The sequence below is a fragment of the Lemur catta genome, chromosome 2 (genome assembly GCF_020740605.2).
Source record: "Lemur catta isolate mLemCat1 chromosome 2, mLemCat1.pri, whole genome shotgun sequence".
In the NCBI taxonomy this organism is placed as follows: Eukaryota; Metazoa; Chordata; class Mammalia; order Primates; family Lemuridae; genus Lemur; species Lemur catta.
Window position 1 is genome coordinate 133,823,598 of NC_059129.1, and position 27,692 is coordinate 133,851,289.

At 42.0% G+C, this 27,692-nt stretch overlaps 1 protein-coding gene across 2 annotated transcripts in view; it reads left to right on the top strand.

The window, feature by feature from the left end:
• The window catches only part of PLEKHG1 (pleckstrin homology and RhoGEF domain containing G1), a 196,114-nt gene that overhangs the window by 116,954 nt on the left and 51,468 nt on the right, over positions 1–27,692 (top strand). For both annotated transcript variants that reach the window (XM_045544568.1, XM_045544567.1), the window contains exon 2: positions 2,980–3,485. In XM_045544568.1, the coding sequence (XP_045400524.1) occupies positions 3,078–3,485 (408 nt within the window). In that variant the 5' untranslated portion in view covers positions 2,980–3,077. The remainder of the gene's footprint in view (positions 1–2,979; positions 3,486–27,692) is intronic.

Genomic DNA, 27,692 nt, shown 5'->3' on the forward strand with positions numbered 1-27,692 from the left:
TGAAAAACGTTATCCATTAGCAAATGCAGGCTCATATTACATGCAGACCTGGGAGTCACAGAGTCTTCATTTGATGCTGTGGGCGAGAAGGCTCTGGGAAAATGCTGTGCTGCTGCTGCTGATGGTGGTGGTGGTGAGGATGATGGTGACCTGACTTTAAATGTTTCACTTCTGTCATTGGTAATTTTGGAAGGTATTTAGTTTGGGGCAGGAAGCTTGACTAAATACTACCGATACCAAATATCTGAAATATCCTATTTTACAAAGTGCCTGGTTGGCAGGCTGAAAAACAGGCTGGTGCCAGTGGCGTTGACTACATAGCCTGGCGTTGGGACATGGGAGCCTTCCTTGGAATGGTGCCCAAGTCACATTACTGTTTAAGATCTGTCCATGAAGGGACCCCCTGTTGACCTGAGTTTCACATCCCACTTTCTCCTACCTTTCAAAATATTTTTAAAGGCGCTATCATTCCTAACAGCCCAACATGGACTTCTCTAAAAACAGTTTGATCCCTTGGTCCCGATATTGGCTGTCTAACTTGAAGTGGGAAAGCAGAGAAAAGAAATGATGATAAGAAAGAAATGTGCCTCCCTATTGTGCTCATTTTTCACTAGTCTTGATAATGAATACAATGCCAAGAGTTCTGTAACCGTGTTAAAAACAGTTTTCTATACTGGAGAGGAGACTGATTCTTACCTAGTTAGAAAATCAGAACTTGCCCTGGAGACCAGTGTATCCAGATCTATGGGGATTAGACCTTTCCAGATGTCCTGGCCTTTCACATATAGTATAATATATTCAACTTACGTTTGGTCCTAAATCACAGCCTCATTGGACCCTCAGGACCTTAAAGTATCCTCATATACTTCCTGAGTTAGTGCCCATTTCCTACAGTGAGATCAACCTCATGGTCGTGGAAGCCAATGGAAAGAAAACCTTGTGTCTGCCCCTACTTTGAACTGCCCGTAACTTTAACACCAGTCCCAAAAGCAGGCAAGCGTCTTTTGCTGCAAGCATCCCTAAAAGCATGGCTGCTTCTTGGATTTTTGCCACACTCAAGTTGGATCAGGCTTTTTAGGTCAAGTGCATTTTAACTACTATAACCAATTCATGTTTTATAGGCCATAAAGTTGTTATAGAGCAAGCAGGGAGAATATTGCAAAAGCTTTAAAAATTTGTGGCAAACTCATACCATGTGGTAGTGGTTATGCTGATAAATTGCTCATTTCCTACACATTTCATACCATTCCTTCTTGTTGACTCAGAGTTAGTTCCTTTATTTTACATTCATAATTTTAATATTTGCATTATAACTTTGTACTAATATTTGCCACGAATATAAACTATCTAGAAAAAGTCTGTTGAAGGGTATAGACTTGATGGTTTCTTTATATTTTAAAAATATTGGTACCAGCTGTTTGATGATCTTTCTTATAGAGTCAAACCAAATTCACATTCCTGTTGAAAAGTGATCATTAATACTCTCGTTACTGTGTGTGTCATGTTATAACCTTCTAAACGTAAGTTTCACTCTTCTATTTTTCTAACAAACCCTGTAAACACGGATTTTGGTAATAAGGTAACCTGCCAACACAAAGCACATTTCTTCATTAATCACATTCTTTATCACAAGGCATTTTGTTTCTATAAACCTGGAATCTCATTATCATGGGGGGGAAAAAATGTTGATCCTGCCTTACAAATGAAGAAGACTGGAACTTTGAGTGTTTCACAAAAATAGTTTCTGAAAGTTTAGTTTTTCAGGTAGGTCCTTTTTGGACCCAAGATCATATTTAAATGCCATGGGTATTCAGTGACCTTTTGACTTAGCAATCAGAATTTTTTTTATGCCCTATTCTAAATACAAACAGCCCCATTTCTCATAAGTTTTCTCATAATTTAGTTCCTATATTTATTATTTAATTGTATAATTACACTGTTACATTATAACTTGTGGAATGTTGTACAAACATACTCTCTAATAATATAACTTGATATATGCCACAAATGGAATGTCAGTTTTTAAGAAGAGATTTAGAGAAATGTGAGAGGGTAAATTTTAAGTGGGATGTGGGTCTTAATATAGTCATCTGTCACTTAACAATGGGGATTATATTCTGAGAAATTCATCTTCAGGCAAATTCACCATTGTGCAAGCTCAAAGTGTGTCTACACAAACCTAGATGGCATGGCCTACTAAACACCTAAGCTGAATGGTTTGGCTATTGTTCCAACCATGCTTGTGTATGCAGTCCATGAAATGTCATTATGTGGCACATGACTGTATCTTATTTTGCTTTTCTTGCCAAGTGTTAGAAAATTATTGTCCAGGCAACCCTTTTCTTTAATGCTGTATTAGAGGTAAAGTGTAAAGTTGTCAGCATCAGTTAAATCAAATGGTAGTGGTTCCAGGATTCTAGCTTAAAATTTTGTGGAATTATGGTGGAGTACTTAAAACATAGAATGTTTCTCAGAATTCTGTAAGAATCACAGAGAGTCCTTTTTAAGTACTTAAGAACCACTTGTGGTGCTTGTTAAAGTAATAGATTCCTCAATCCGTGACTGCTGAGCCTTTAATTTAGTAAATCTGGGTAATCTGCATATATGAGTCATTCCAGGTGGTCACACTGTTGAGCCAACAGATGTATTCATAGTGCTTCTCAAACTTCAATGTGTGTACATTGCACTGCGATGTTACTAAAATACAGATTAAAGCTCAGTAGGTCTAAGGCAGAGCCTGGGACTCTGCATTTCTAACTGGCTCCCAGGTGATGCTGTAGAAACTCTAATTTTGCGTCTCAGTTGACCACAGGTACCTTTGCATTTCCTTCTATAATTAATTTGCCATCTTTTTGTTATTGACTATACACATCTGGGCTAGGTTTTCACTTCTTTCAACTTTCTGTTTGCTCGAATTTCAAAATACTTGCCTACCTTGCTTATCTTGCCCTTCGTATTTATTTTCTTTAACTCACGTAGATGGACACCAGTTGCATCTTGAAGTGCCATCAGCTGTAACCAAAATTCCAGCTCCCAAGACGACAGCCAGGCATTCCCACTCCCGAAAACTGAAGACCATGGAGCTCTCTGACAGCGACCGACCCGTCAGCTTCGGCTCCACATCGTCCTCAGCCTCCTCCCGGGACAGCCATGGTTCCTTCGGCAGCAGAATGACCTTAGTTTCAAACAGCCACTTGGGTTTGTTTAACCAGGATAAGGAAGCAGGGGCCATAAAACTGGAGCTGATGCCAGCCAGGCCTTTCTCCAGCAGCGACCTCCAGAGGGACAACCCCACCAGGCAGCAGAACACGGACGAGGCCAGCGAGAGGCAGCCTAGGGCCCAGCGGAGAGCGGATGCCAGTGGGGCACCCAAGACGACTGCAGACTCGGCCACCAGCCCCAAGCTCCTCTACGTGGACAGAGTTGTCCAGGAAATTCTGGAGACTGAGAGGACTTACGTGCAAGATCTAAAAAGCATCGTAGAGGTAAGGCAGACTTCACCTTTAACGTCTGTCATGTAGGAGGAAATATGCTTACAAAATAAAGAGCCAGGTGTTGGGGACGGGCACATCTCCTAAGACGTAGAAAGGGTGTGAATGTTTAAAGAGATCGTAACTTAAGAGAAACGCTAGGGCCGCACTTACTGGGTTTAGAATCCTATTAATATTTGCATTAACAAATCCATTATGTGTTAGCAAGAATGAGGATGCTGTGGGCAGACCAGAATGTTGTATTAATTAATCCTACACTACAGATCTCCTAGTGCCCCACACATAGCAGAGCAGATGGGGATGGAGAAGGACCCGCCTCCTGGTGTGTAAGTGTCAGGTGTATCCAACTGAACCCCATCACCTGTCTTTGCCTTAATTACCACTCTGCTGGTGTCTGAGATCTCCCAAAACTACTGACACCTGGGTCCCACCCTCAGTGATTTCATTGGCCTGGGGTGTGGCTTGGGCAGTGGAACTATTGAAAATCCCTAGGTGATCCTAACATTCAGAGCTTGAAGTCTGTTTTCTCCCGCTCCCAGTCTCGGTTGCTGGTTGGGGAAGGCAATGAAAGGTACCGAGAAACCATGGGCATTGTCTTGTCTTGGGTGGTTTCTGTTTACTTTTATAGCAAATGGTTTTATGTAAATTATTTTCTATAAATTATTATAATTCTAAATTGCTTACATAAATTATTCTGTGTGAATTGAGCTTGGTTTATATCCAAGATAACATCCTATGGAAATCCATGTCTTAATTTGATTTTGATTTATAGGTAGGTTTTAAAGGATAGAGTAATAAGAATTACTAGAGGAGCTCAGATGTTAACTCATTCTCAGTTATAATCAGAATTGTTAATATCTCAAGGGCAAATTTATATATTAAAGCTACACTTGCTTTGCTGCCTAGTAACACACCAAATTCTTTTGTTAGTGCCTATTTCCTGCTTTAGACATTTAATCTAAAAGTGTTCCAGGGTATAGTAGAATATTTGCTGATGAGCACATTCTCCATCAAATACATTTTATAGCTTTAGGAAAAAATTTCTAAAGCACGATGGTGTGTTGAGTTCCACAAACGATAGAACCAGATGCTGTCTACTAAAAATAGTCATGACATACCTTCCCAGCAAAAATAGAAAAGTCAATAGATGGTCAACCAAAACAATATGTGGTACCAAATGTTGAATAAAATAGGCCAGTTTCTTAAAAATTCCAACTATGATGTCATTTGTACTTGAGAAGAAATATCCATGAAACAGCCAAAAGTTTTACAGTCTCTCAGGAAACGTGTGGTTGTTCAAGCTCTCTTTGGTCTATGCTTTTTTTCCTTTCTTTCTTGGAAACGTTTCCACCTAATCAAAACTGATCTTACCGAGAGAGAAACCTTTAGTTACTAAACTGGTATTCTGTAAACACTGTTTTTTTCCTGAGGCTGGTTAATAAGGTAAGATATGAATGATAGAAAACAGATAAAGACAGAATTTTTTTTCTAAGAAAATTTCAACGTAATCTCTGTTTGAAGTTGTCTAAATGTTCTTGCCTTTTTTCTTTTCCATGAATTAACCATGTTTTACACTAAGGGTTGGTGAGCTTTTTCTATACACGACCAGACAGTAAAACTTAGTTTAGGCCTTGTGGGCCCTAAGGCTGCGGTCCCCACCCTCTGGACTCTTTCTCTGTACGGTCTGTGGCCTGTTAAGAAAACAGGGCCGCACATTACTGCCTGAGCTCTCTCTACCTCCCTACCCACCACCATCCATGGAAAAATTGTTTTCCATGAAACAGGCCCCTGGTGCCAAAACAGTTGGGGACCCCTGCCCTGAGGCCTGGGTCACGGCTCCTCAGCTCTGCCTCTGAAGCGCACAAGCAGCTGTAGATGCCACAAAACAAAGGGCCTGGAGGTTCCAGGAAATCTTTAGGGCCCCTTTGGCCCAAGGGCCATGGTTTACTGACCCCTGTCCTAGGCTATAAATTTGTGCCACGTTTTCTCAGCTGTAAAATGGGACTAATAGCCTCACAGGACTATTAAGAGAATTGGGTAATATAGGAAAAGCTGACACAACCGTGCCTGGCACGTGGTGAGCAATTAATGGAAACTATAATCATCGCCAGCTTCCTCTGAGTTTGCTAGTTAAGAATGATCACCGTGTATACTATGATTATTTTCTGTGAAAGACTTTAGGTAAAACAGATTAGCCAACTCAGCAGAAATTTAATTAGAAAAGTTTTCTTAAATGTGTGATTCCAACATTATTATTTTGAATGAACCCACTAAAAATCTGAGGTGAAAGCTACTGAGGGAAAGGAGGGTAGTTGGGGAGGAAGAGGCCCAATTGTAGGGGGAGACAGCAAGGCAGGAAGAAGTAGATATCCCCTTGTTCCAGAAGTCACTAGAATGCTTTGCCCTCTCCTCCTAGGAAATTTCGGAATCTCTTCAGATCAAGGGTTGGTCGGTCAAAGCCTCCCCTTCATCTGCTTTGCTTGTGTAACCACCTGTTTCTCAAGATCACAACCTTAACGGAGTGGTTCGACCCATTTTATCTAGTGATTTCCTTTGTGAAGGGTACCAATTTTCCCACCTGCAGCAACTCGACCTAATAAAGACTTACTTGGGTATACTTTTAAAATAGAGGACCAATTCCTTTAAAACGGCTCTTCCTTGATCTCTGTCTAACCTGTTTTTACAATTTGATAGATGGCTTCTCTAATAGCCTCCATTTTTCAAATGCAGAATTTTAAATTGGGAAGGGGGCTGCTCATGACCTACTGTGATTAGCTCTTCCCATGCCTAAAATATAGACTTGCCTCTTAGTTGGTGTGGTCCAGGGAAGAATTATTTCTGGGAGGAAAGAAAACGTCTAGTGGTTTCTAGAGATAACTAATAAGTCACTTTTCATTTATACAATAGCACAATTTCTGACTTTGTGCACTCGGCTATAATGACTCTCAGTTTAACTAATTTCCCCCCACAAGTGGTGCATCTTACCTGTGTGCCATATAGATATATAATCCTCACAGCTCAAGTTCATATTACGTTTTTAGGCTTTGTAAACAGCAACGTTTTTGCAAAAGATCATCGAGATACATCTACTGACTTAAAAGACATTAACACAAATGATGATTTGACCTTTCAACATGGTCCAAATATCAGAGTAGCTTATTTCCGAGAAGAGAGACCTCTAAACCGTAGCTGGGGAACAGGATTTCCAGATGTTAGCTTCACATGCCAAGAAGCTTGCGTGTCTTTCTTTCTGACATGTAGAGACATTGTATTAAAATAATCCCTATATAGATATTTTTCCTTTCCCATGCCATTTAGGGATGCAGAAATGAATCCCGAACATTTCCTGAAAGTTTAACTTAAAATGTGGTATCTTATTCCTATTGCTCTTTGTGGCTTGCATCCCCCCAGTCCCTTCTCTCTAGGCCCCTGTCCCCTCTTCCATCTTCTCCTCTGCCCAGCATCCTGGTCATTTGCTTCCGCACACTTGACATTTCAGGCGGAGGTAAAGTCTTGCCTGTCACCCATACTCAAAGGAACAATGGGGCTGTTATTTCCATTTTTATTTATGGCTCCTAAGAGCATTCACAGATAAAATGAGATAATAAATATGAAAGCAAGTCTTAAAAGTTAAAAGTAAAATAGCCACTGATAGAATTTGTGGAGAGAGAGATCCATAGTTGGAAAGTGGAACATAAGGGTCTCTTTCATGTTTAACGGGACCTTCGACTGACGGAGCAGGGACAGCCACGGGTAGAGTGGGTTTCTTTAATCTTCCTAAATGATCTATATAAAAGAGCCTTTGAGAGCCTCATAAAATTTGGCCTCGGATATAGTTCATGGCCTGTTTTAACCTTTTAGTAATGTTTTTAAATAGTTTATAATGTTATATAATGCTGTGTGATGAGAAGTTACATTCCTACTACAAAATGGCATCTTTGAGTTCTAAAAGATGCTAAATTAAGTCATCTTTCAGGATGTTGAGGACATGCGTAGTGTGGAAAAAAGTGGGTAAAATGTTAAGTATAACATGATTTTTATTTTTTTCTATCATATGCCAGAGAGCTAAAATCCTTTTTAAGCATCTTTATCCATAATGTTTGTTAAAAAACTAAGAAGTGAGTATTAGAGCCTCAGTGTTCGAAATTTAAACATCCAATGCTCAAGCATATCTTTGTTAGAAACATTCAGCATAACTCAAAAGCAGTAGCTAAACGAGGATTCGAAGGGGGATCTGCAGCCCCAGTTCTGGTTATTAGTCTGTGTGGACTCTTTGTTTATTGAGTGATTGTACAGACAGTGTCAGGGTAGGTAGAAAATAGAAAGGCACTTTTCACACGCTTAGTGACTGGAAACACATTGAAAGCTCTTCTGCACATTGCCATAGCTTAGGGAAGAGGCTGCTCATAGTCCTGCAGGGATCACATTAATTGGAGACCTTATGCTTGGGAAGCAAGCTTCTCCCAGATTTGTGCAGAATGAGAGAAGGAAACCCTGTAACTGAGCCTGGGGATGAAGTGGAATCTGGGTTGGCTTTTGTCCTGGGGCAGCCCCACCTCAGGAGGACACTAGAGTTTGGAGGTGGTTCTGACAAAGCTTGGCTTCCCATTGATCCTGCTGGAGAGACACATTGTTTGGTATGGAAAGGGCAGCTCTCTGCTACTCTTTCCTAATAAACCATAATAATTAGAGGAGGGGTTCTGGGCATTCCCTGGACCAGCCATAACTGCTTAGGACACTAGACAAAAGGAGAAAGGTCTTGCACCAAGAAAGGAGGCTGCTGAGAAGAAGGGAATCGTCACAGATTTTCTTGTCTTTTTATTTGCAGATGTCCCCTCCGTAACTTTCCCTCCAGTTTAAATAACATTTATTATACTGACACTTTTTACAAGGTTCATTTAGACTAAAGGTTTTTTAAATCCTGAGGGGAAAAAGTGTCTTCACTGTGGAGTGTAGGAGTTGGCAGGGGTTGTTTTTAACGAAGCTTTGTCATGCGGGTGGATTTAGTGCAGAATTTACGCCGCAGTGCTCGGCACCATTTCATGTACTTTTATGTGGCATTCGAGCACTTCTATGTGAATGTGTCTCTCATTTTTTTTTTCCCCTCCAAGGGCTTTTTATCATAATGAGTGAATGAGATCTTTCTTAAAACCATTTAAGATCTGTGGTAATTTAAAAGCAAACCTGTTAGTTTTTTGCTTATTTAAAAGCTGTTCCCGGCTGGGCGCGGTGGCTCACGCCTGTAGTCCTAGCACCCTGGGAGGCCAAGGCAGGTGGATTGTTTGAGCTCAGGAGTTCGAGACCAGCCTGAGCAAGAGCGAGACTCCGTCTCTACTAAAAATAGAAATTAGCTGGACAACTAAAAAAATATATAAAATATTAGCCGGGCATGGTGGCACATACATGTAATCCCAGCTACTCGGGAGGCTGAGGCAGGAGGATTGCTTGAGCCCAGGAGTTTGAGGTTGCTGTGAGCTAGGCTGACGCCCCAGCACTCTAGCCTGGGCAACAGAGTGAGACTCTGTCTCAAAAAATAAAATAAAAGCTGTTCCTCAAATAGCACATCTAATCACTGTACCTAATCCCCCAAAATCTCACTTCGGCTATTTCCACATCTCTTTGTTGTTGCTGCTGTTATTATGACCCTTCTTCCCCACTCTGCCTCACTCTCACCTCAGGGACAGCAACACAAACTTAGCAGGTGACAACACTGAGCAATGTTGAGTGTTCGTTGCTCTATTCCAGTCTGATCTGGAGGGAGAGGAGGGAACTGTTTTTTCACCTCTTTCTATCCCTAATGAGTTTGCTCATTTTGAATGTTAATATAGAAATACCTGCTGATTGGTTGCTAATGAGAAAGTTCAAGGCAGGCAGCATTTGGTAAAAGCAAAGCGAGTTGAGGTTTGCAGAGTTGCTCTGCACAGGAGCTCATATATACTTTGTGACTGAGGCCAGGTTGGGTTATTTACTCCAAACTTTTATGGCCAGATCTTGAGTCACAACTTAGGAAAATCATCGAAAACACCTATGTTGGTGAGATTCTCCTGTGAGCATCGTAGGCAGTGTCACATGGCCCCTTAAATTTTGTAACCAACCCCATCACCTCAATAGACCCCAGCAGCTATAAACACACTACGCAACTACCACTTCAAAAAAAAAAGAAATCTAACAAAAATGGAGGCACAGTTTCATACATGTTAATGATTAAGAAATACATACATACTGTAGTAAATATGACGCTTCACCTTGAAAAAGATCTGAAGTCATTTGTGGAAGCCACCAGGTTCTCACATTTGCCACCCTATGTTCCAGAGGAGAACAAAAGGAAGCGAAGAGAGAGAAAGGAAAGATGAGAGAAAAAGAACAGAAGAAAAATATAGGCTAAGAGGAAAGAGAACCATTAGAGAGGAGAGGCTGTCAGCAGGGTGGTGGAGTGCCCGCTGTGGGCAGGGAGCTCACCCACTGACACGGGTGGGTGCCGTTCATAGCTTGCTTTGTGGGGGGCAGCTCGGAAACCCAGGTAGGAGATCAGGTGTGTGCGTGTGTTTTGTGTTCCTGTGCTGCTCTCTGGAACTGGGTGCAATTTTCTGTATTCACCAAGTATTTCTCGTAGATGAAATCCTGTGTAAGCAAAGGCAAAATCCAGAAATGTGAATTAAGTTCGAATTGCTCCCTAACATATTCATTACATGGGAACAAATTCATGCTTTCAAAACAAATGTTACAGCAGAACTGACTGTACTTATTCTTTGGAGTATTATGCCTTGTTACAAATAGATCTTACCACTCCTCCCTGCCCTTTGCTCAGACTAGAAGATTAAAGAATACTACACCCATTGCCAAAAAACGTGGTCTTCTCTTAATGTTAAATAAGACTAACAAAAACTACCACAAATATCCTTAATGCACTTTTTATTTCTACCTTATAAGAAAAAAATGGTTTAAAAGAATTTCAAGCTCTCTTAGCAGTTTGAGAGTTGATTCATATTCCTAGAAACTAGCATGATTGCTTATAAAAATATTTTCAGGAAATGTTTCTTTTACTAAGAGTTTGCATAATTTAGTCAAATATTCTTGCACAAACTATAACATTTGCTGTCTGTGAAACTTTACACACCAAGGAAACTTAATATGTCAGTATATTAAGTTTATGTCAGTATATCTCTGACATTAAAATTATAATATTTTCCACCTACACTTTCAGATTCAGAATTAGTGTATTAAAAGAAAGGCCAGACTTAGCATAATTGGAGGCGAAAAGTAGAATATAGACAGAAGCTGTGACTTATTTTGTTCGTTTCATTTGTATGCTTAAGCACTTTCAAATATGCCTGCAACTGAAAAGTTCCTTTTTATTCTCTTAGGCTTTGCTTTTAAGACAACATTTTGACTTTTAATGAAAAGGCATTTCACAAAACTTCACTTAACTCAGGTGATTGAGTAGCTATTATTACTGGTCTGCTAAAGAACTGCTAATATATTTCAAAGACTGCCTGTGGGCAAAATTCTGTTGAAGATTTGCTAAAACAGGTCCTGTTCGGTTGGGTTAGAATCATGTTACTTTTTGTGTGCCATCTTGACTATTCTGTTATACTGAGTGTCTAGAAAATTATAGAATTCAGGAAATCATGTTCTAAACACACCAACCTTCAGTTGGGAGAAGTTTCTCATGGCCAGAAATTTCTTCCAAAGAAAAGGTGTTAGTTGCACCTAGTGAAACTAAATCAGACAGGAGAATGTCACCCAGGTTGTGTGACAAGCCTAGAGCATGTGTGCTTGTCCAAGCTCCCCGTTCTAGAACACCTTTAAAAGGAAGAAGAAGCTTAGGCTGATACATGACTTGCCAACCTACATAATTTAGTAGTTAACTGTTTTCTGGTCATTTGTTTTTGATTTCTCCTCTCCCCACAATACAAGTGGATTGTTTTGCCACTTAAAGGGCATGGCATTGTTCTATATGGCAGCTTGCATGGAATTTTTTAAGTCATTTTTTTAAATTGTAAAATATACATAAAAGTTACTATTTTAACCATTTTTAAGTGTGCAGTTCAGTGCCATTATGTACATACGTTGTTGTATGACCATCAACACCATCCTTCTCCAAAACTTTTCCATCATCCCAAGCAAAACTTTGTACCCATTAAATGATATTTCTCCATTCCCCTCAGCCTCAGGGACCATTATTCTACTTTCCATCACTATGAATTCGACTACTCTAGGTACCCCAGATAAGTGGAATCATAGTGTCCATCCTGTGGCTGGTCTTCAAGGTTCACCCATGTGATAAGATTTCAAGGCTGAATAACATTTCATTGCATGTGTAAACCACATTTTGTTTATCCATTCATCTGTTGCTGCACACTTATGTTGCTTCCAGTTGTGTGGGATTTTTTATTTACTAGAATCATGCCAAATTTTAGAACTGGAAATAGTTAGGTCTGACTATAAATTCTGAAAGAACAAGAAGTGTTTTAAGTTTGATAATTAATAGCATTTTATATATACGTTTTATATTCCTTGCATGCAGCACTATATCTGACACTTAACAGGCCATCAGTAAATATTTGCAGAATAATTTTCTACTATCACTCTGTCATTTTCATACATGAGGAAACGGAGATCCAGAGATCCCAGTGGTTTCCCCCGTTGGAGGCAAATCCTAGCTCTGTCATTTATTACCTTTGATCTTGAACAATTACTTAGCGTCTGTAACCTGCAGTTTCTCCATCTTAAAATGGGGAAGATGTTGTGTATCTCCTAGGATGTTGTGGAAATTAAATGAGTTAATGTCTGTAAAGTGCTTAGCACAGACCTGGCAGCAGGTGAACATTCAACAGCTGATAGCTGTGAGCCCCAGACCCTGCAGCTAAATACTGGTGGTGCCAGGATGCATCCTAGTCCCGCCTCTCAGCCATTTCATTTAGAAACAACTGGAAAAACCCAGAAGCATTTTATTGAGTGCCTCTTGCTTACCAATTAAGGTGGGTCCTCATTAATGCTTGTTAATAAAATTTTCTGGAAACATATTTGCCTAGTTTTCCACATCTCAGCCATTGACAAGGATGAAATTGAACATAGGCATATGTGAAGGGACCAGCTTGATGTTTTCTCTACTTCCAGCTACTACATAGTTCAGACAAAACTGGAGCCGTGCTATAGGAAGAAGTGGGAACAATTAGGGTCACTTCGTTAGTATCTTTTTGAGACAAGTCTAAAGCAGTCCGTGAAATTGCCCTTTTCCCACCTATCACAAATATAGGTAGCCTTTTGTGGGTAAGAAGTTGGCTCCCGCTGTCCTGCCAGATCTGAGCGTCTTCCTAGGCTAGTCCACCTGTGATGATTAACAGACCAGTTGACACTCTGGGACCGTATTTTGCCAATTCCTGTTCTGAACGAGGAGTGGGTGCTGCATGCAGTTTCAAGTCCTGTTTGAAAGGGTATAAGGAAAAGAGGGTTATTGATAAAATGTGTGAATTTACTTGTATTCAAAATTATCTAGACTATTCAAAGACCACCGTTGATAATGAAACCCACTAGAAGACATTCCTGCTCCAAAAATAGGAATAAATAAAATATAACAGCCATCTCAGAGAAAACACCAAAGTAACTGGTCATCAGCTAGATTTATACTAAGGATAGTAAGCCCACATAACACGTTCCAAGAGGCAATTATTTGAGCCATTAAAAGCTGTCACCTAAGAAATCTATTAAGAAGGAACAGCTGAAAAACTAGGGATTTTTCTAAAGCAGGGGCTACGCATGAGAATCTGCTCCAGAGCTTTTACAGCTACACTGCCTAAGGCACACCCTGAGCTGTGAATTCCCCGTCTCTAGAGCTGGGATCGGCTTTCCTTAAAGCTCCCCCATCCCGGTAGGCAATCCATGTTGAAAGCCACTGTCCTAATGGGAATTTTTTTTTCTCCGTTATAAAGCAAACAACAGACTTTTAAAGGCAGCGCAATTACCTCTTCATCCCCATGGAATGTAACAAAATGACGAAGAGCACAGACTTTAAAATCTACAAGCACTGAAAGCAAATGTGGCTCTACCATTTCCCTGTGTGATCTTGGAAGAGTTACTACACTTTTCTAAGTTTCTATTTTTTTCTCATTTAAAATGAGAATAATAGGATTGTTGTGAAAATTTAATATCGTCCATGTAAAATTCTTAGCACAGTGCCAGGTGTATAGTAAGAATTCAGATAAGAGATATGATTATTAATATAACTGGTATTTGGACAAACTAATTTGATAGGTTTTTAAAGTTTTATAACATTGTGCTTACTAATCTATGTTAAGGTATTTCAGAAAATTATTTTAACTTTACAAGTTAAATAGGCTATGTTATATTTTGTTGCAACTTTTAGTTTACCTGGAACTAAATTAGTGGGAATTTACTTCTGATATAATAGAGGGCTACAATGGCAGAATGAATTTTTTTCAGAATCTGGATTTGAGCTGAGTCAAACTGGGGTTGCTTTATGCTGACAGTCAGCTGTGTGCCCATGGACAGATCGCCAGTCTGACATCAGCCTCATCCTCTGTAAATGAGTCTAATTCAAGAAGCCTAAGTCCACTGATGACTGGCGATCACATCTCCACCAGCCTCAGCTCTCAAGAATGCAACCAGGAAATAAGTAAGTCCTTTGAGCAGCCAAAATAGATATTTCAAATGCCAGACAGTAAATCCTGTGTCTTTACCCAAGGAGAGGCCCCAAGTTCTCACTAAGAGCCTATTTACCCTATGTGTTTAAAATAAACTTAATTATTTGGTTTCCTGGTCCCGCGGCAAGTGGGGGGGTGGTGGGAGGAGGTGAAGAGATGGCACCAAGGAGCCAGAGGGAAGAACTTCTTAGTAGACTAATTAAGGCCCTTTAGAACGGGTGCAGGCTCACCCTGGTCACCCGGTGAAGCGTACTTGTGAATTATGGCTGCAAACATGACTGAAGTCCTTACTGATGGGCCAACATAGCAAGAAAAACTTTATAACGTTTGCAATAACATCTAAAGAGTATTGTCTGATGGCTGGCTTTCATAAACAAAGTGAGTTTTTAAGTATAACTAACTTCATAAGTGTTTTTCATTATGGTAAACTATAACTTAAAATTTATCATTTTAACCATTTTTTATGGCACAATTCAGTGGCATTAACTATACTCACAATGTTGTGCAACCATCGCCACTGTCCGTTTCTAGAACTCTTTCACCATCTCAAGCAGAAGCTCTGTAGCTCTTAAACAATAGGTTCCCATTCCCCTCTTCCCAGCCCCTGGGAACCCCTGTTCTACTTTCTGTCTCCCTGAATCTGGCTATTCTAGGTCCCTCACGTCAGTGGAATCGAACAGTGTTTGTCCTTTTGTGTCTGGCTTATTTCACTTAGCATGTTTCCAAGGTCCAGCCGTGTTGTAGCATGTATCAGAATTTAATTATAATTAACTTTTTTTACAATTATAATTTTAATACTTAGGGAAAATTCTTGTATAGAAACTGATCCCTTAGCAAATGTGAGATGACACTTTATAAAGAGTAAATCATCCTTACCCTGTAAGGGAGGAGATGTTATGAAAATAATACAGGCGTGATGAGAAATTGCAAGCATCTAGCCAACCCAAAGCAAAATTCAATGCTTGTTCTAAATGTTAAGATTCTTTGTTTTGTTAAACTAATATAAAATAATCCATAATGACCAACCACATAGATTGGCCACATCAAAAATGGAGAGAGGCCACAGCCTAGGGTCTGCTGTTTCAAATGGCAAAATCGCATCTAAAGGACAGGGGGTAGGGGGACGGAGGAGCCATTCCTTCATAGTTTAAAATATTTTCTTTCCCCAAAATCCTTTCTCTTTTGGATCAATAAGAAATGTTACAAGTGTCCCTCCAGTTTTCTAATGGGGCTTACAGGGACGCTGTTAACCTTTCAGAAAGCTCTGAGTGGGACATGAGTAGGAACGGGTGCCTTGGAGCAGCAGCCAACCATAAATACAGAATTGCTGAAAAGACCGCTGCTTTTGTCCCGTTTTCCATAAAACAGTGGATAAATCACTCCACCCGGGGGTCTGTTTATAGCCTCGTAAATGGTGTTCCAAATGCAAATGCACAGAGAAAAAGGGGTGAGAGTTAATCTACTTTTGATTAAAGAAGCGTTTCTTTTCTTGTGCAAAGCCAGGAGTGAGGTGGGTGGGAAGACCATTAAAAAAAAAACGGAGCGCATAGTTTAGGGACCTTTGTCGTCTTCAAGAGGTGGTATTGTAAAAATGCTGTCCCTGCAACAAAGGCGGGAGCGGGTGAGGAATGTGGGGTTGGGTTAGGATTCTATACAACTCCTGCCACTTAGCTGGAGACAGAGCAGCGGGACTCGGTTAACCCTTTCCTTCCCAGGCTCTGCTGTGCCCTGTTAGCATATTGCTCAAGTTTCTGGGAACTCACTCCAGGATCCCTCGGTCTACAAACACTCAGTGCTGGGAAAGTAAAGCACAGCCCTTCCCAATTGTTGACATCAGTTTTGTGGGATGAAAGGAGCTACAAAGAGACTTTATAGTACTACATGATGACTCTGCTTCCTTTATCATGGAATTGTAAATACTCAGAGGAACGCCTGACCCAGACAGGAGGCAGGAAGGGCCAGAGGTTTCCCAGGAAGAATCTTGAAGGATGAGTTAGCCAGGTGTTGGTGAGCAGGAAGGCCAATCCTGGCTGTGGGAACAGAATAGGTAAAGCTACAAAGTCATAAGGGGGCAGGGACGCGGACATTCCTGAAAGAGCACTGTGTGTGTGTGTGTGTGTGTGTGTGTGTGTGTGTGTGTGTGTGTGTGTTTGGGCTGGGGGAAGTGACAGGAGAGCAAGAAAGTGATCAGAGATGACCCTAGAAAGGGAGGCAGGGACCACAGACCCTGCAAGACCTTCCTCTGTGCTGAAGGCTGTGGGGGGTCATTGAAGGATTTTGCTGGAGGCATACCATCAAATTGGAGTTTTAGACAATAACACTGTATTAATTTGAAAAGTTGGAGAGTTAAGACCCACAATAAAGGGACTGGTTAGGATGTCCTTGCAGGAGTCCACATGAGAGATGAAAACAAGACCCAGGCAGTGATGAGAGAGAGGACGCGTCGATTTCAAAAGTAATACATGTGGGAGAGGCAGGATTTATTGTCTGGGTAGACATAGCAAGAGGGGGCATCTTGGAAACTTTTAGATGGCATCGAGACTTCTTATGCATGTGTCTCCCCTAACAATCTTCACACCCTCTGCCAACACTGATGGCTAATAACAAACTGCTCAAGTCAATTAGCCTTCCTATGGCACCGTTAATGCCAGTGGCAGAGCAAAGGGGGAGTGAAGAACTTTTTATTATAATTTGTCAGTGTGCAGATAGTTCATTTGCTTTTGAACCAAAAGAGGCTCCGATCTGGCCTACCTTGCTTGTTGCTCTACTGAGGAGGAACCTGAGACACAGAAGGCCACCCAGAACTAACACAACCAGCCAGCATGTGCTGGGCCCCCTGTGCCAGGAGCCTTGAACCGACCATGTTGTTTAACCCCTGGAATGATGACTAGGCGTTTGACAGCTGGAGCACTGAAGTCTCAGCAAGGCAAGTAGTTCACACCTAAGGTTGCAGCTGGTGCATTTCCCACCACACCACACCTGGAGCCAGCACTGCAGCTGAGGCCTTCCAGGATGAATCTGGCATCCTTTCCCCAGTGCCTTGCTCTGTGCTCAGTTAAATCTGCTGTCCTGGGAATGCAGGTTTGCAGCATTATGGAAACTGCATCTATTACAAAAACAAGCATAGTACAGTTCTGTTCAGATTATAAAATTGCTGCTGTAGAAATTCATACAATCTCTTGAAAAGTCACGATGGAGACTTTGTTTAAAGAGCATGTGTGCTCATTCCCCCTCTTTCTCTGCCCCCAACCCTTGTCTTACTGCCTCCTTCAGTTCTAAGTAACCGGATGGCCATGGACATCGTGCTTTAGATTTAAAAGAGGAGAAAAAAGAGTTTTCCCTAAATCCTATATTTCACCCTATGGGCACAAATTGGGACCAGACCTCCAGGACAATATGACAGATGGAAATCTCTGAGTTTACCCCCTGCCCAGTGCTCTTTGAGAAAGTCAAGTTTCTGGGGAATGTCCCATCATTTTGTCCACCTGTGCTGATGAGGACAGACGTCCCCGGCCCCATCTTCACACCGTGCAGCTCCCTGCCGACCATCAAGCCCATGGCTGTCTCTTTATCAATAAATAACCTTTGAGCAAGATTTTACTGTGATGAGATCAACAACAATATCACAGTGAGGCAGTAAGATATATCCTAAGGGCTCATTGTTTTGGGTACAATGAACGGAATAGCTTAGCCTATGCATTTCCATATTTAGCAGTGAATTACCTAATGCCACCAAGGTATAATCATGTTCATCGTGTTGAAAAGCTGCCCATAAAGAGGTCGGTCCTTGTGCAGATTCTTTATTTTAATATATACAACCTCATTGCATTGCAATTTTCAAGTAGAATAGCTTGACCTTGAGGGTCATTATCAACTTGTGTAACTCAGTAGATGGGAAGTTGAGCTAATGTCTCCCAGTCTTTTCCTCTTCCTAGTTAATATTGTCCAGGTAGCCCCTGCCTTTGTTGGCTGACTGAAACCTTATTTCATTCAGGGTTAGAGTTCCAAGTCATTTATCACAAATAACACAAGGCTTTTTGTCTTTAAGGCCTTGTTTTTTATCCATTAAATGAACGGTATTTGGGCACCTACTGTATATAGAGCAACTGTTATGAGAATTACCTATATTACTGTTCTTGTCTCAATAAAATAGATGAGAAAGTGTTCCAATTCATTAAATAAGTCATATAGTTAATTAATGCTCAACACATGTTTAGGTTAACATGCAATAGTTGGTACTGTGTATGTGGAAAAGCTGCACCTGTTTTAATGGGTCATTACTTGGTGTCCTTATTGCAAAATTTGTTCTCTAGAATTAAGAGTCCTCGGGAGAAGTGTGGGTTGTGATTTGATTTGTGAACAGGAAATGTGTTTGCGGCAGACATCAGTCACCGTTTTGATGTTTAGTGAAGGCTTTTAAACCATCGTCATATTGAAGCGATGTGCAGAGCTCGTGGAGGAAGTGAGAGCTCCCCTGATAAAAACCCAGACTGTTGTGCACACAAGTGTGTGTGTCAGAAGTCACTCTGAGAAGCTTCCTCCTTACACATGCCCCTGTGCAAAGTGTTAGAACACCACCACAGTCACCTGGCCACAGCGACAGGGATGCTTTTCTATGCAGGTCCTGAATCTCTACATATGGTTCCATTTTGGTGCATCGGCATTTTGCTTTGAGCACTGCGCCTTCAGAGCTGGTAGTTCTCTTCATTTCTGATTGGCCCTCCTCTCCAAGTGATTCTTGTTCTCTGGCTTTAACATGCTCTGCTTTCCAGCCCCTCCATCAGGTAATGATTCTGTGTCCTTGCAAGTAGCATGGTGTTGAGAGCTGATGAATGCATCTGCAGGGATTCCACGTGGCTGGTTTTGAACAGGAGCGTGTTCCTGTGGGTAGAGCTGTAGACAGTCATGTCTGTAAAGAAGGACCAGGTGACCCACCATGGGGTGGCTGGAGAGGGAAGTGGGCTGTATTGAAGGAGTGGAGAACCATGCATTAGTGAGAAGGAAGGAAGAGGATTTTGGAAGCATAACAAAATGGCAGGTGGTTGAAAGGTAGTGTGCTTGGTTGATGGAAAAACATGCCCTGGGGTGTGTGTGAATGTGACTGATGCTAATCTGGATATAGCATATGAGGATCTTGGAACATGGGAGCTGCCTGGTCAATGACGGTGGCTGTTTTTTGGTAGGCTTCTACCTGATACCTGGTAAAAACTACATTCATTGATTGAGACAGAGTCTCACTCTGTCACCTGGGCTAAAGTGCCATGGTGTCAGCCTAGCTCACCGCAACCTCAAACTCCTGGGTCAAGCAATCCTCCTACCTCAGCCTCCCGAGTAGTTGGGACTACAGGTGTGCACCAGCACGCCTGGCTAATTTTTCTATTTTTTAGCAGAGATGGGGTCTTGCTCTTGCTCAGTCTGGTCTGGAACTCCTGAGCTCAAGTGATTCTCCACCTTCGGCCTCCCAGAGTGCTAGGATTACAGGTGTGAGCCACCGCGCCCGGCCAAAAACTACATTTAATCCTCAGAATAAATCGGCAGCAAACCTCTCCTACTGTCTAAAGATGGTATGTCAAGATATAACCTTGTATGTGACAGTGCAGGGTTCCAGTGCCCAGGCTGTGGTCTGTAGATCCTGGTTGGAGCTCTACTTGAATCATTTACTCTCTGTGTGACCTTGGGAGAGCGATGGAAGCTTTTGAAGCTTCCAGTAAAAGGGGCTTAATAATGGGGCCCACTTCCCAGGGCTGCGGTGAACAGTAAATGAGATAATTCACATAAAGCAGAGAGCTCAGTGCCTAGCAATAAACCTTAAAATAACAATAATGATGATAAATAGCCGTGAGGAGAAGTTAAAATTCAGATTATCTAATAATGTATATTTATTTTACTGATCTTTTTTCCCATATGAAAAACCTTTGGGCTTTATTTAATTTTCCTTAATTACCATGTTTCAAATTACACCAGGAGTACTCTGACTATAATTGAGATGAATCAGTTTCTTATTTTCAGGTACTTAAAGTATTGCCAAGACATCCCATGCCTCCTCCGCCCCGTCATGTGTTCCCATTTCCACTTTAAGGATTATAGCCAGGTCTACGTGTGTCTGTCTGCTTCCTTACCTGGCTGGGGACGGAGAGTAAAAAGGCATTAAAAAAAAAGATGCTATGTGAGGTTAAGCTGATGAGGAGAAGAGCTGGTGGAAGAGGGCAGCCAGAGGGATTGTTCTCGAGACAGTGGTTAATAACCTCCTCTCACTTCCCTGTGTAGCCGGCACCCACTGGGGGCCTGGCACTGAGCTTCACTCCAGGTGATTCTGGTAAACACGTGGCTTTTCCATTGTGAAGACTTCTAGACATTTTGTATTTATGTTCATTCAAAAGCACATAGATTATCCTAGAAATGCTTTTCTTTCTTTCTTTATAAGTTGGTAGCTAGAGATAATGATAGGATTAAAAAATACAGAAAAAAGGAATAGTAGGTTGAAATGAAGTGTGGAAAGATATTTCAGGATGCAACAGAACTTCTTCATGGCCATGTGGCCCCCTCTCAAGAGCTTTTGCGTGTGAGAATGTCATCAATGAAATTTGGAAATGCTAAGCGCAATTTTTAAAATAAGTATTTAACAAAGCTGCAGAAAATTACGTTTTTCTGCTGTGTTATGATTACAGAAGGAACTCTTGTAAGAACTTTTTGAGTTATTATATCTAAGGAATAGTATAAGAAACTAATTTTAGTGTTATATTTGTGCCAAATTTCCTTTGCATTATTATAACATTTTTTAGGTTTTATTACATTTATACACATCAATATGAAGTCAAATAAAATCAACATGAAGTGAACAAAGACAACTGATTTCCATAATGGCTGTCAGAGTATAGGAAAAGATAGGCATCCAGTTGTGTTAAGAACTTTAATATATTAATATTAACCCTGTTTCTTAATATCTTGTTTCTATCATTAGGTTACTGTAGACTCTCAGTTCATAAATTTTTTTTTGCTTAAGGTCTTTGGGGGAAAACCAAACAAATATTCCTGGTTGTCTTCAATCAAAGATGTATTTCAACATTTCTGTTTTTAACAGAAGCCCTATTCCGCGGCCCCCCCCCCCCCCCCCACACACACAGTTCTCTTCCTGGGAAGAGCTGCTGACTCCTGCCCTTCTAGATACAGCCTCCCATGCCCGGTGCAGCCCCTCTCCCAGGAGGAAGTAGGAAGACAATAGAGGGGGCTGAGCCTGCACATGTATCATCTGTCACAGCTTAACTAGAAGGCCATGCCTGACATTTTTTACTGACGGTTCATGTATTGCAAGTATTATAGAAGGTAAATGAGGCTGAAACCTCCCAATTTCTTTACTATTCTTTTACTCAAACATCACAGAGCCACTAACAGACTTCCACATATCAGCACTATATCATAAATTAGGAGAAGCCTGAAATGAAAACTGACATTATAACAGCAGCAGAAGCTCCTTATAACTTTTATTTAGGGTGCCAGGCCCCCCTCCCCCTCCTCCCTCCTCTCCTTCTCCCCCCCTTCTCTTTTACTCTGTTTCCCCTTTCTCCTCTTTCTCATTTTTTTCCCTCCTCCTCCTCCCCTCTGTCTTTCCCCTTTATCTTCCCCTCGTTTTCTTACCCCTCCTGCCCCCCGAAGATACTGGCGGAAGATCTCGTCATGTTCCTTATACTTTGGATTTTCGGTACTGTTGTCTATGGTGTGGGGTCTACGTTATGTAGACGCGGGGAAAACATGGTCCCCACAGTAAGAGCTTGTGTTCCCAGCCCGGTGGAGTGGCCAGAGAACCCAGCTCCCATTTCTTTGGCTACACCTTCTCCCTGGATGTGTGTAGAAAAAGAAGAGAAAAGATTAACTTGAAGGTTAGACCTCTGATACTTTATCTGCTGGCTACAGTAGGAAATTTTACTATAAGCCCTGTTCAGTGGTTTATTTGGAAGAGAGATAAAGGGTTTCTTTCATTTAAAAACATATTCTTCTGTACTTTTATAGTGCTTTGTAAATAATTCTTATAGCACTTAAATGCATGGTTGTAGTATGACCTGTTTCTTTTTCATGTTCTACTCCCTTGCTCTCTTGTGAGCACCTAGAGGGACAGGGATCATATCTTCATCATTTCTGAATGCCCCCTTGCCCTTCAGAGCACCTGGCACATAGGATGTGCCCCTCAGAAACAAAATATTAATTTAATACATTATGATAAACCTATTAAATGAGTTTGATGCAGCCATATAAATGAGAAAGAACTGCATTTATATATAGGAATTATGTGTATTTACATACACTGAATAGAAAAGATAAATTGTGAACAAAGTAGAATCTTGCTGTTGGCGCATATTATGATCCACCTAGAACACAGCCCAGGAGCACAGGTACCATGTTGTTAACTAGAGTCACCTCCAGGAGTGACGCTGGGGAGGAAGGAAAGGTAGTTGAGGGAGAAGGGAGTGTTCTCACCTGTGTGCTGTGACTTGCCAGCAGATTGTTTTCTACGACATAAAATGAAGCTGCCAGTGTCCACGTGGCTTCCCCGGCTCTGTCCAGCTGCAATGCCACTGCCAGGCTTGCCGTCCTCCTCCTCGGTGCCGACGGTGGTCTTCTGTCCTCAGCGCTCACCACGGCTGTGTATTCCCCTCTTGTGATTCTGGGATTCCTGCCCCCACCTCATCCTTCCTGAAATTTATAACCTGTTCATGGACAGATGGACAGACGGATAGATGGACGGATGGTCAGTCCATCCATCCTGCCCCCTCCTGCATCTCTTCCAGTTACTGCCCTCCCCACTCTCCTTCCTTTACAGCCAAACATCTCAGAATTTATACGCACCTGTTACCCCACTTCCAAATCAGTCTGCCGTGCACCCTAGTCATTGGCCTCAGGGGTCTGTTATCCCCCACGTTTCCTTGAGATCATTTCTAGAAGGGGTGGGAGGCCCGCAGCTGGCTCTGTGCTGCGAGACCCCTCCCCAGTGCCCTTGCTGAGGATGCGACCTCCGCCAGCCTGGCCGCAGAGCTCTGTGGTGCCAAAGGTTGTGCAGCTCTGATATCGCTTGGCTAAACCCTCTCTTTGCAAGGGCCATTTGGTGCCATGAGATGGGGGACTCCCTGTGTGAGGCCCTTCCTGCAGGTGCTGGGCTGGCCCCACTGAGGCTGCAGTTTGCTAGCACTGGGAGACTCCGAAGCTGCTTTCTCATGGCCAGACGCTTGACGTGGTCCCAGAGCCAGGGACTGTGTTGTGGCCCCACCACCCTATCAGAGCTCCGTAACCTGGAGTCCAGAGCTGCACGGCTGGGCACTTCCAGCCCCCCATAGAGCTCTGTGAGCAGACTGCTCGTAGACCCTGTCCTGGTAACCCTCCCTGGGGACACCAAGTCTTAACGTGTCCAAAGCCAACGTGTTCTCGTGACCCCCAGAGGGCCACTATCTTCTATTCCCCTAGGAATGGGAAGAGAACATGAATGAGTGGGGATCCGGCTGGGGACCTGTGGTCCTGCACCAATCTCCTCAGGGCACTATTTGTGCAGAGAACGATGGCTAGAAATTAAAACCTGTATTTCTTCTTAGAGCTTGGACCCTAAAGGAGCAAAGCGAGCAGGCCTGAGCACGTGAAGGCCTCCTCTCTAGGTTGGGAAGACAGGCCTGTCTTTCACCACAGATCCCCAGGGATGTCTTTAAGTATTTCTTCTTGGTGTGAGAAAGTCCAGTCTAGAGAGAACCAGCCCATCAGAAAGGTCTATAACAGTCCTGCCAACTGGGCTGCAGACTGGGCCAGCCGGAGCCAGCTCTAGGTTGAGAATTGGAGGAGAAAAGCCAGCAGGTCCCTCTCCCCAGAGGGAGCAGCTTGGCACCCTCTGGGCTGCAGCCAAATGGAAGAGGAGACAGAGGGTCCCCTGTACTCAGTGACTTTTAACACGCTCAAAACCACAGTGGACCATGTAGTGTCCTTGCTGGGACCGAGTGGAACAGCACCCTCCTCCTCGGAGTGGAAAGTGAGCAAAGCCCCAGACATCCTTCTGAGACCGAACACAGCCGATCAGTCACCTACACTGTGCCTGTCACCCCCTGACTCACGCCTTTCTCATTCTTCACTCCCCATTGGACATCTCTCCACCCAGTTTAGGGTTAGGACTTGGTCTGTGCCAGCCTCTCAGGGGTGTCAGAGCTTCTGCCCTGTGTTCTTTATCTTTGATCTTATGTCCTTCAGTGGTTGCCACCACCTACGGACATAGCATGGACGTGTCTCCGTGGTCTGTCCTGTCCCTCACCACAGCCTCATCTCCCAGGGCAGCCCCACCCTGGAGGGTCTGTGTGCTCACGCCCATGCCCTGCGCTGGCGAGGTCCTGGCTGGCCTGAGATCTAGCCCATCCAGGCTCCTGACTTTCTGTTCCCCTGTGCCTTTGTTTACTGTCTCTATCCTCCTCTCTCTCTGCCCAAACTCCTAGTCATCCTTGGAGATTCAGCCCCACCCTCACCCCCTCTATAAATCAGCTCCCCTTCCCTGGAATGGACCACTTACATCTTTCTCTCCCTTATGTACTGAGTGTTCATCGGTCCTACGGCCAAAGCACTGCATTGTACTGATTTGTTTATACTTGGCTCTTTAACAAGCACCTTGGGGGAAGGGATCATGTTTTATTCATATTTTAAATTTCTAGCTTATAAAACAGAACCTGGTACACATTCTTAGGTCCTCAAAATAAAAAGAACGGAGGAGGGTTTCTGTGAATGAATGTGCTTTTAAACTGTAAATCGATATGGAAAACAAGTTATTCTAGTTTCAGAGGCATCCCAGCGTAATACATGAAATTTGGAAGGCAAGCTTTTGGATAAACAGATGACTACTCTCCAGAAAAGTTGGAGGAGTTAGAGAAACAGAAAAAGACACTTCCTTCAAAACAAAAACAAAAAAATCTTGAAAGAGTCTTATCAAAGGGCTTGGCATTTGGAAGTGCTGACAACAGAAGCTAGATCAAAAAGTGAACCCTAAAACCACTAGGTAGAACTTTGAAATATAAGCAAGAGGATTTAGGAACAGAACCTTTTGCATTTTGTTTCTACAACAGGCCTATCTGTGAGCGAGAAGACTGAAAAGAAAAAAGGATATAAAGCATTGATGGATGTTATAATTGTAAATAACTATCTCTTTTATTATGGTTTATCTTCCTTATGTTAAATAGGTTATAATTTTAAAACATTTTAAACATGATATCAGAGGAAGAAGGGAGAATTCTTTCAGGGCATCTTACAGAAATAAGGCAAGCAACCAAGGGCAGTGAATTTGCCTTCGTCTCAGTTCTTTTTATAGAAAAGAACTGTGTACAGCGTTCTTTCCACAGTAGCCCTGATGGATGGTTATCTAGACCAGGGCCTCTCAAGCTATCTGTGGTGCGGGACTAGTGTGTGTGTGTGTGTTTTCTTACAATCTGTCACAGACCGATTCTTTTGTAAAATACTGTAAAGAATTAAAAAAATTACTAGAAAAACCAAACAGAATAAGACATACAAAATGCAAGTACAAATTCAGTATTGGATTCAGCAGATACTCAGTTATTCTGTCAAACTACTGTAAAAGTTTCTACATGCTTGCTTTCAATATCTGTACTTATCTCGTGGTAGGTCAGTAGCAAACAGTTTGCAGACTGGCTCCAATTCATACACCACACTTTCATAGCGCCAAGTTAGACTCCACTTGGAGACATTCAATAATAGACATTACAAGGAATAAGTTAATGAGAGGAAGACACTCATGTACAAATCTCATAATGGTAGAAATCTTAAGGACATAAACTGAGTAGAAAATAAATACTTTAGGGGAAATTTTAGATTGCAAAATAGAAAATTATTTGAGTGGTGAAAAGCTCTATTTTGTGTCTCTATGCTCCCTCCCTCCCCAAAGTAGAGTGAATTCTTTGATCTTCTTGGGGAATAATTGCTTTCAGTGCAAAAGTTTTAAATTGGTCCTTCATTGTTAACAGGAGGGTAGCCATAGGTGCTGACATCAAGCCAATAAAATTAATAAGCAGCGTGACAGGCTCTAGTAAATTTCATTGGTATCCTTACTCTGTCATTTTGAGCCCAGAATGAACGGTTATTATCCCTGAACTTCAAACCTCTCATTGTGGCTACAGATGATTGCAGCTGCTAATGCAGCGCATGTTACAGTAGTAGTTTTCAGTTAACTGGTTTAAGGTTAAAGTATCATATTTAAAAGACTTATTTATGATCGGCTGGAAACAAGTTACGGCCATACGACTTTGATCTGTTTTCTAGAGTGGCCTGTAGAAATTTGGACTCCTAACAATCTATTTTCTTAACAATTTCTGAAAACAAGCAACTTTTAAAAATCTGATTTTTCTACCACAGACTCTGAGGGTTTTGAAACTCTTTCAGTTGGAGATGGGCCATCATTTGTTGGAAGCAGGCCATGGTTCTTTGTCTCTAACCCCAGATGAAATTCTTTAAGCCCCTTAACTAAATCTTTCTCTCACATGAAGAATTTAGTATCGGGTTTCTGCAAGTGAGCAAGCTTCGCACTTGAAGTGAGGAAATGGACTGTTCCTTCTCTCTTTAAGCCCCACTGCAGAGCCTCTGAGGCCAGCCAGGTGAATGTGGCATGCATCCTTTGCCCCTGCCCCGCCTCTCTCTGCTGGGCTGGTGCGGGTCACGCCCATCCAGATCCTTCTGTTTTACCTTCTTAATTTTGTATACTGTGTATCCTTTTAAAATGTCTGGCAAAGTCTTAACCTACTATCAAATATAAGCATTCAGTGTGAGTGACCATTAGGCCATCCTTTCGTACCATGTGTAATTTAACAGAAATATCGATGAATACATTTTTTTTTTGAGTAAGTGTATTACTTCAGTTCTAGCTTTTCTTATTTCAGTGTTAGCTCTCTTTCCTATGCAGGTACTTAAAAGATTAAGCTAAGATATTGTGGGATTTTAATGCCAACTACACTTAAACCTTGTAAATCTAGTTTCTTATTGAGATGACCACTTTCTTAAGATGAAAGCTGTTACCACAAAGCTTGTTTAAAAAAAAAAAATTATGGGCTGGGTGTAGTAGCTCATGCCTATAATCCTAGCACTCTGGGAGGCTGAGACAAGAGGATCGTTTAAGCTCAGGAGTTTCAGACCAGCCTGAGCAAAAGTGAGACCTGGTCTCTACTAAAAATAGAAAAATTAGCCAGGCATAGTGGCATGTGCCTGTAGTCCCAGCTACTCGGGAGGCTGAGGCAGGAGGATCCCTTGAGCCCAGGAGTTTGGAGGTTGCAGTGAGCTATGATGATGACACTGCACTCTAGCTGGGTGAAAGAGCAAGACTCTGTCTCAAAAAAAAAAAAAAAAAGTTACGAACATTGGTTCATGCATGACAATGATTTTAGTATGAAAGAACCAGAATGAAAACTTACTTGATGCAAACTATGAAATGTGCTACTTGAGAAAGTAAATGGGGAAGCCGTGCCTGTTTTCACCAGGGGAACATAAAGAGCATGAGCGAATGAAAGCAGATTATTAAAAT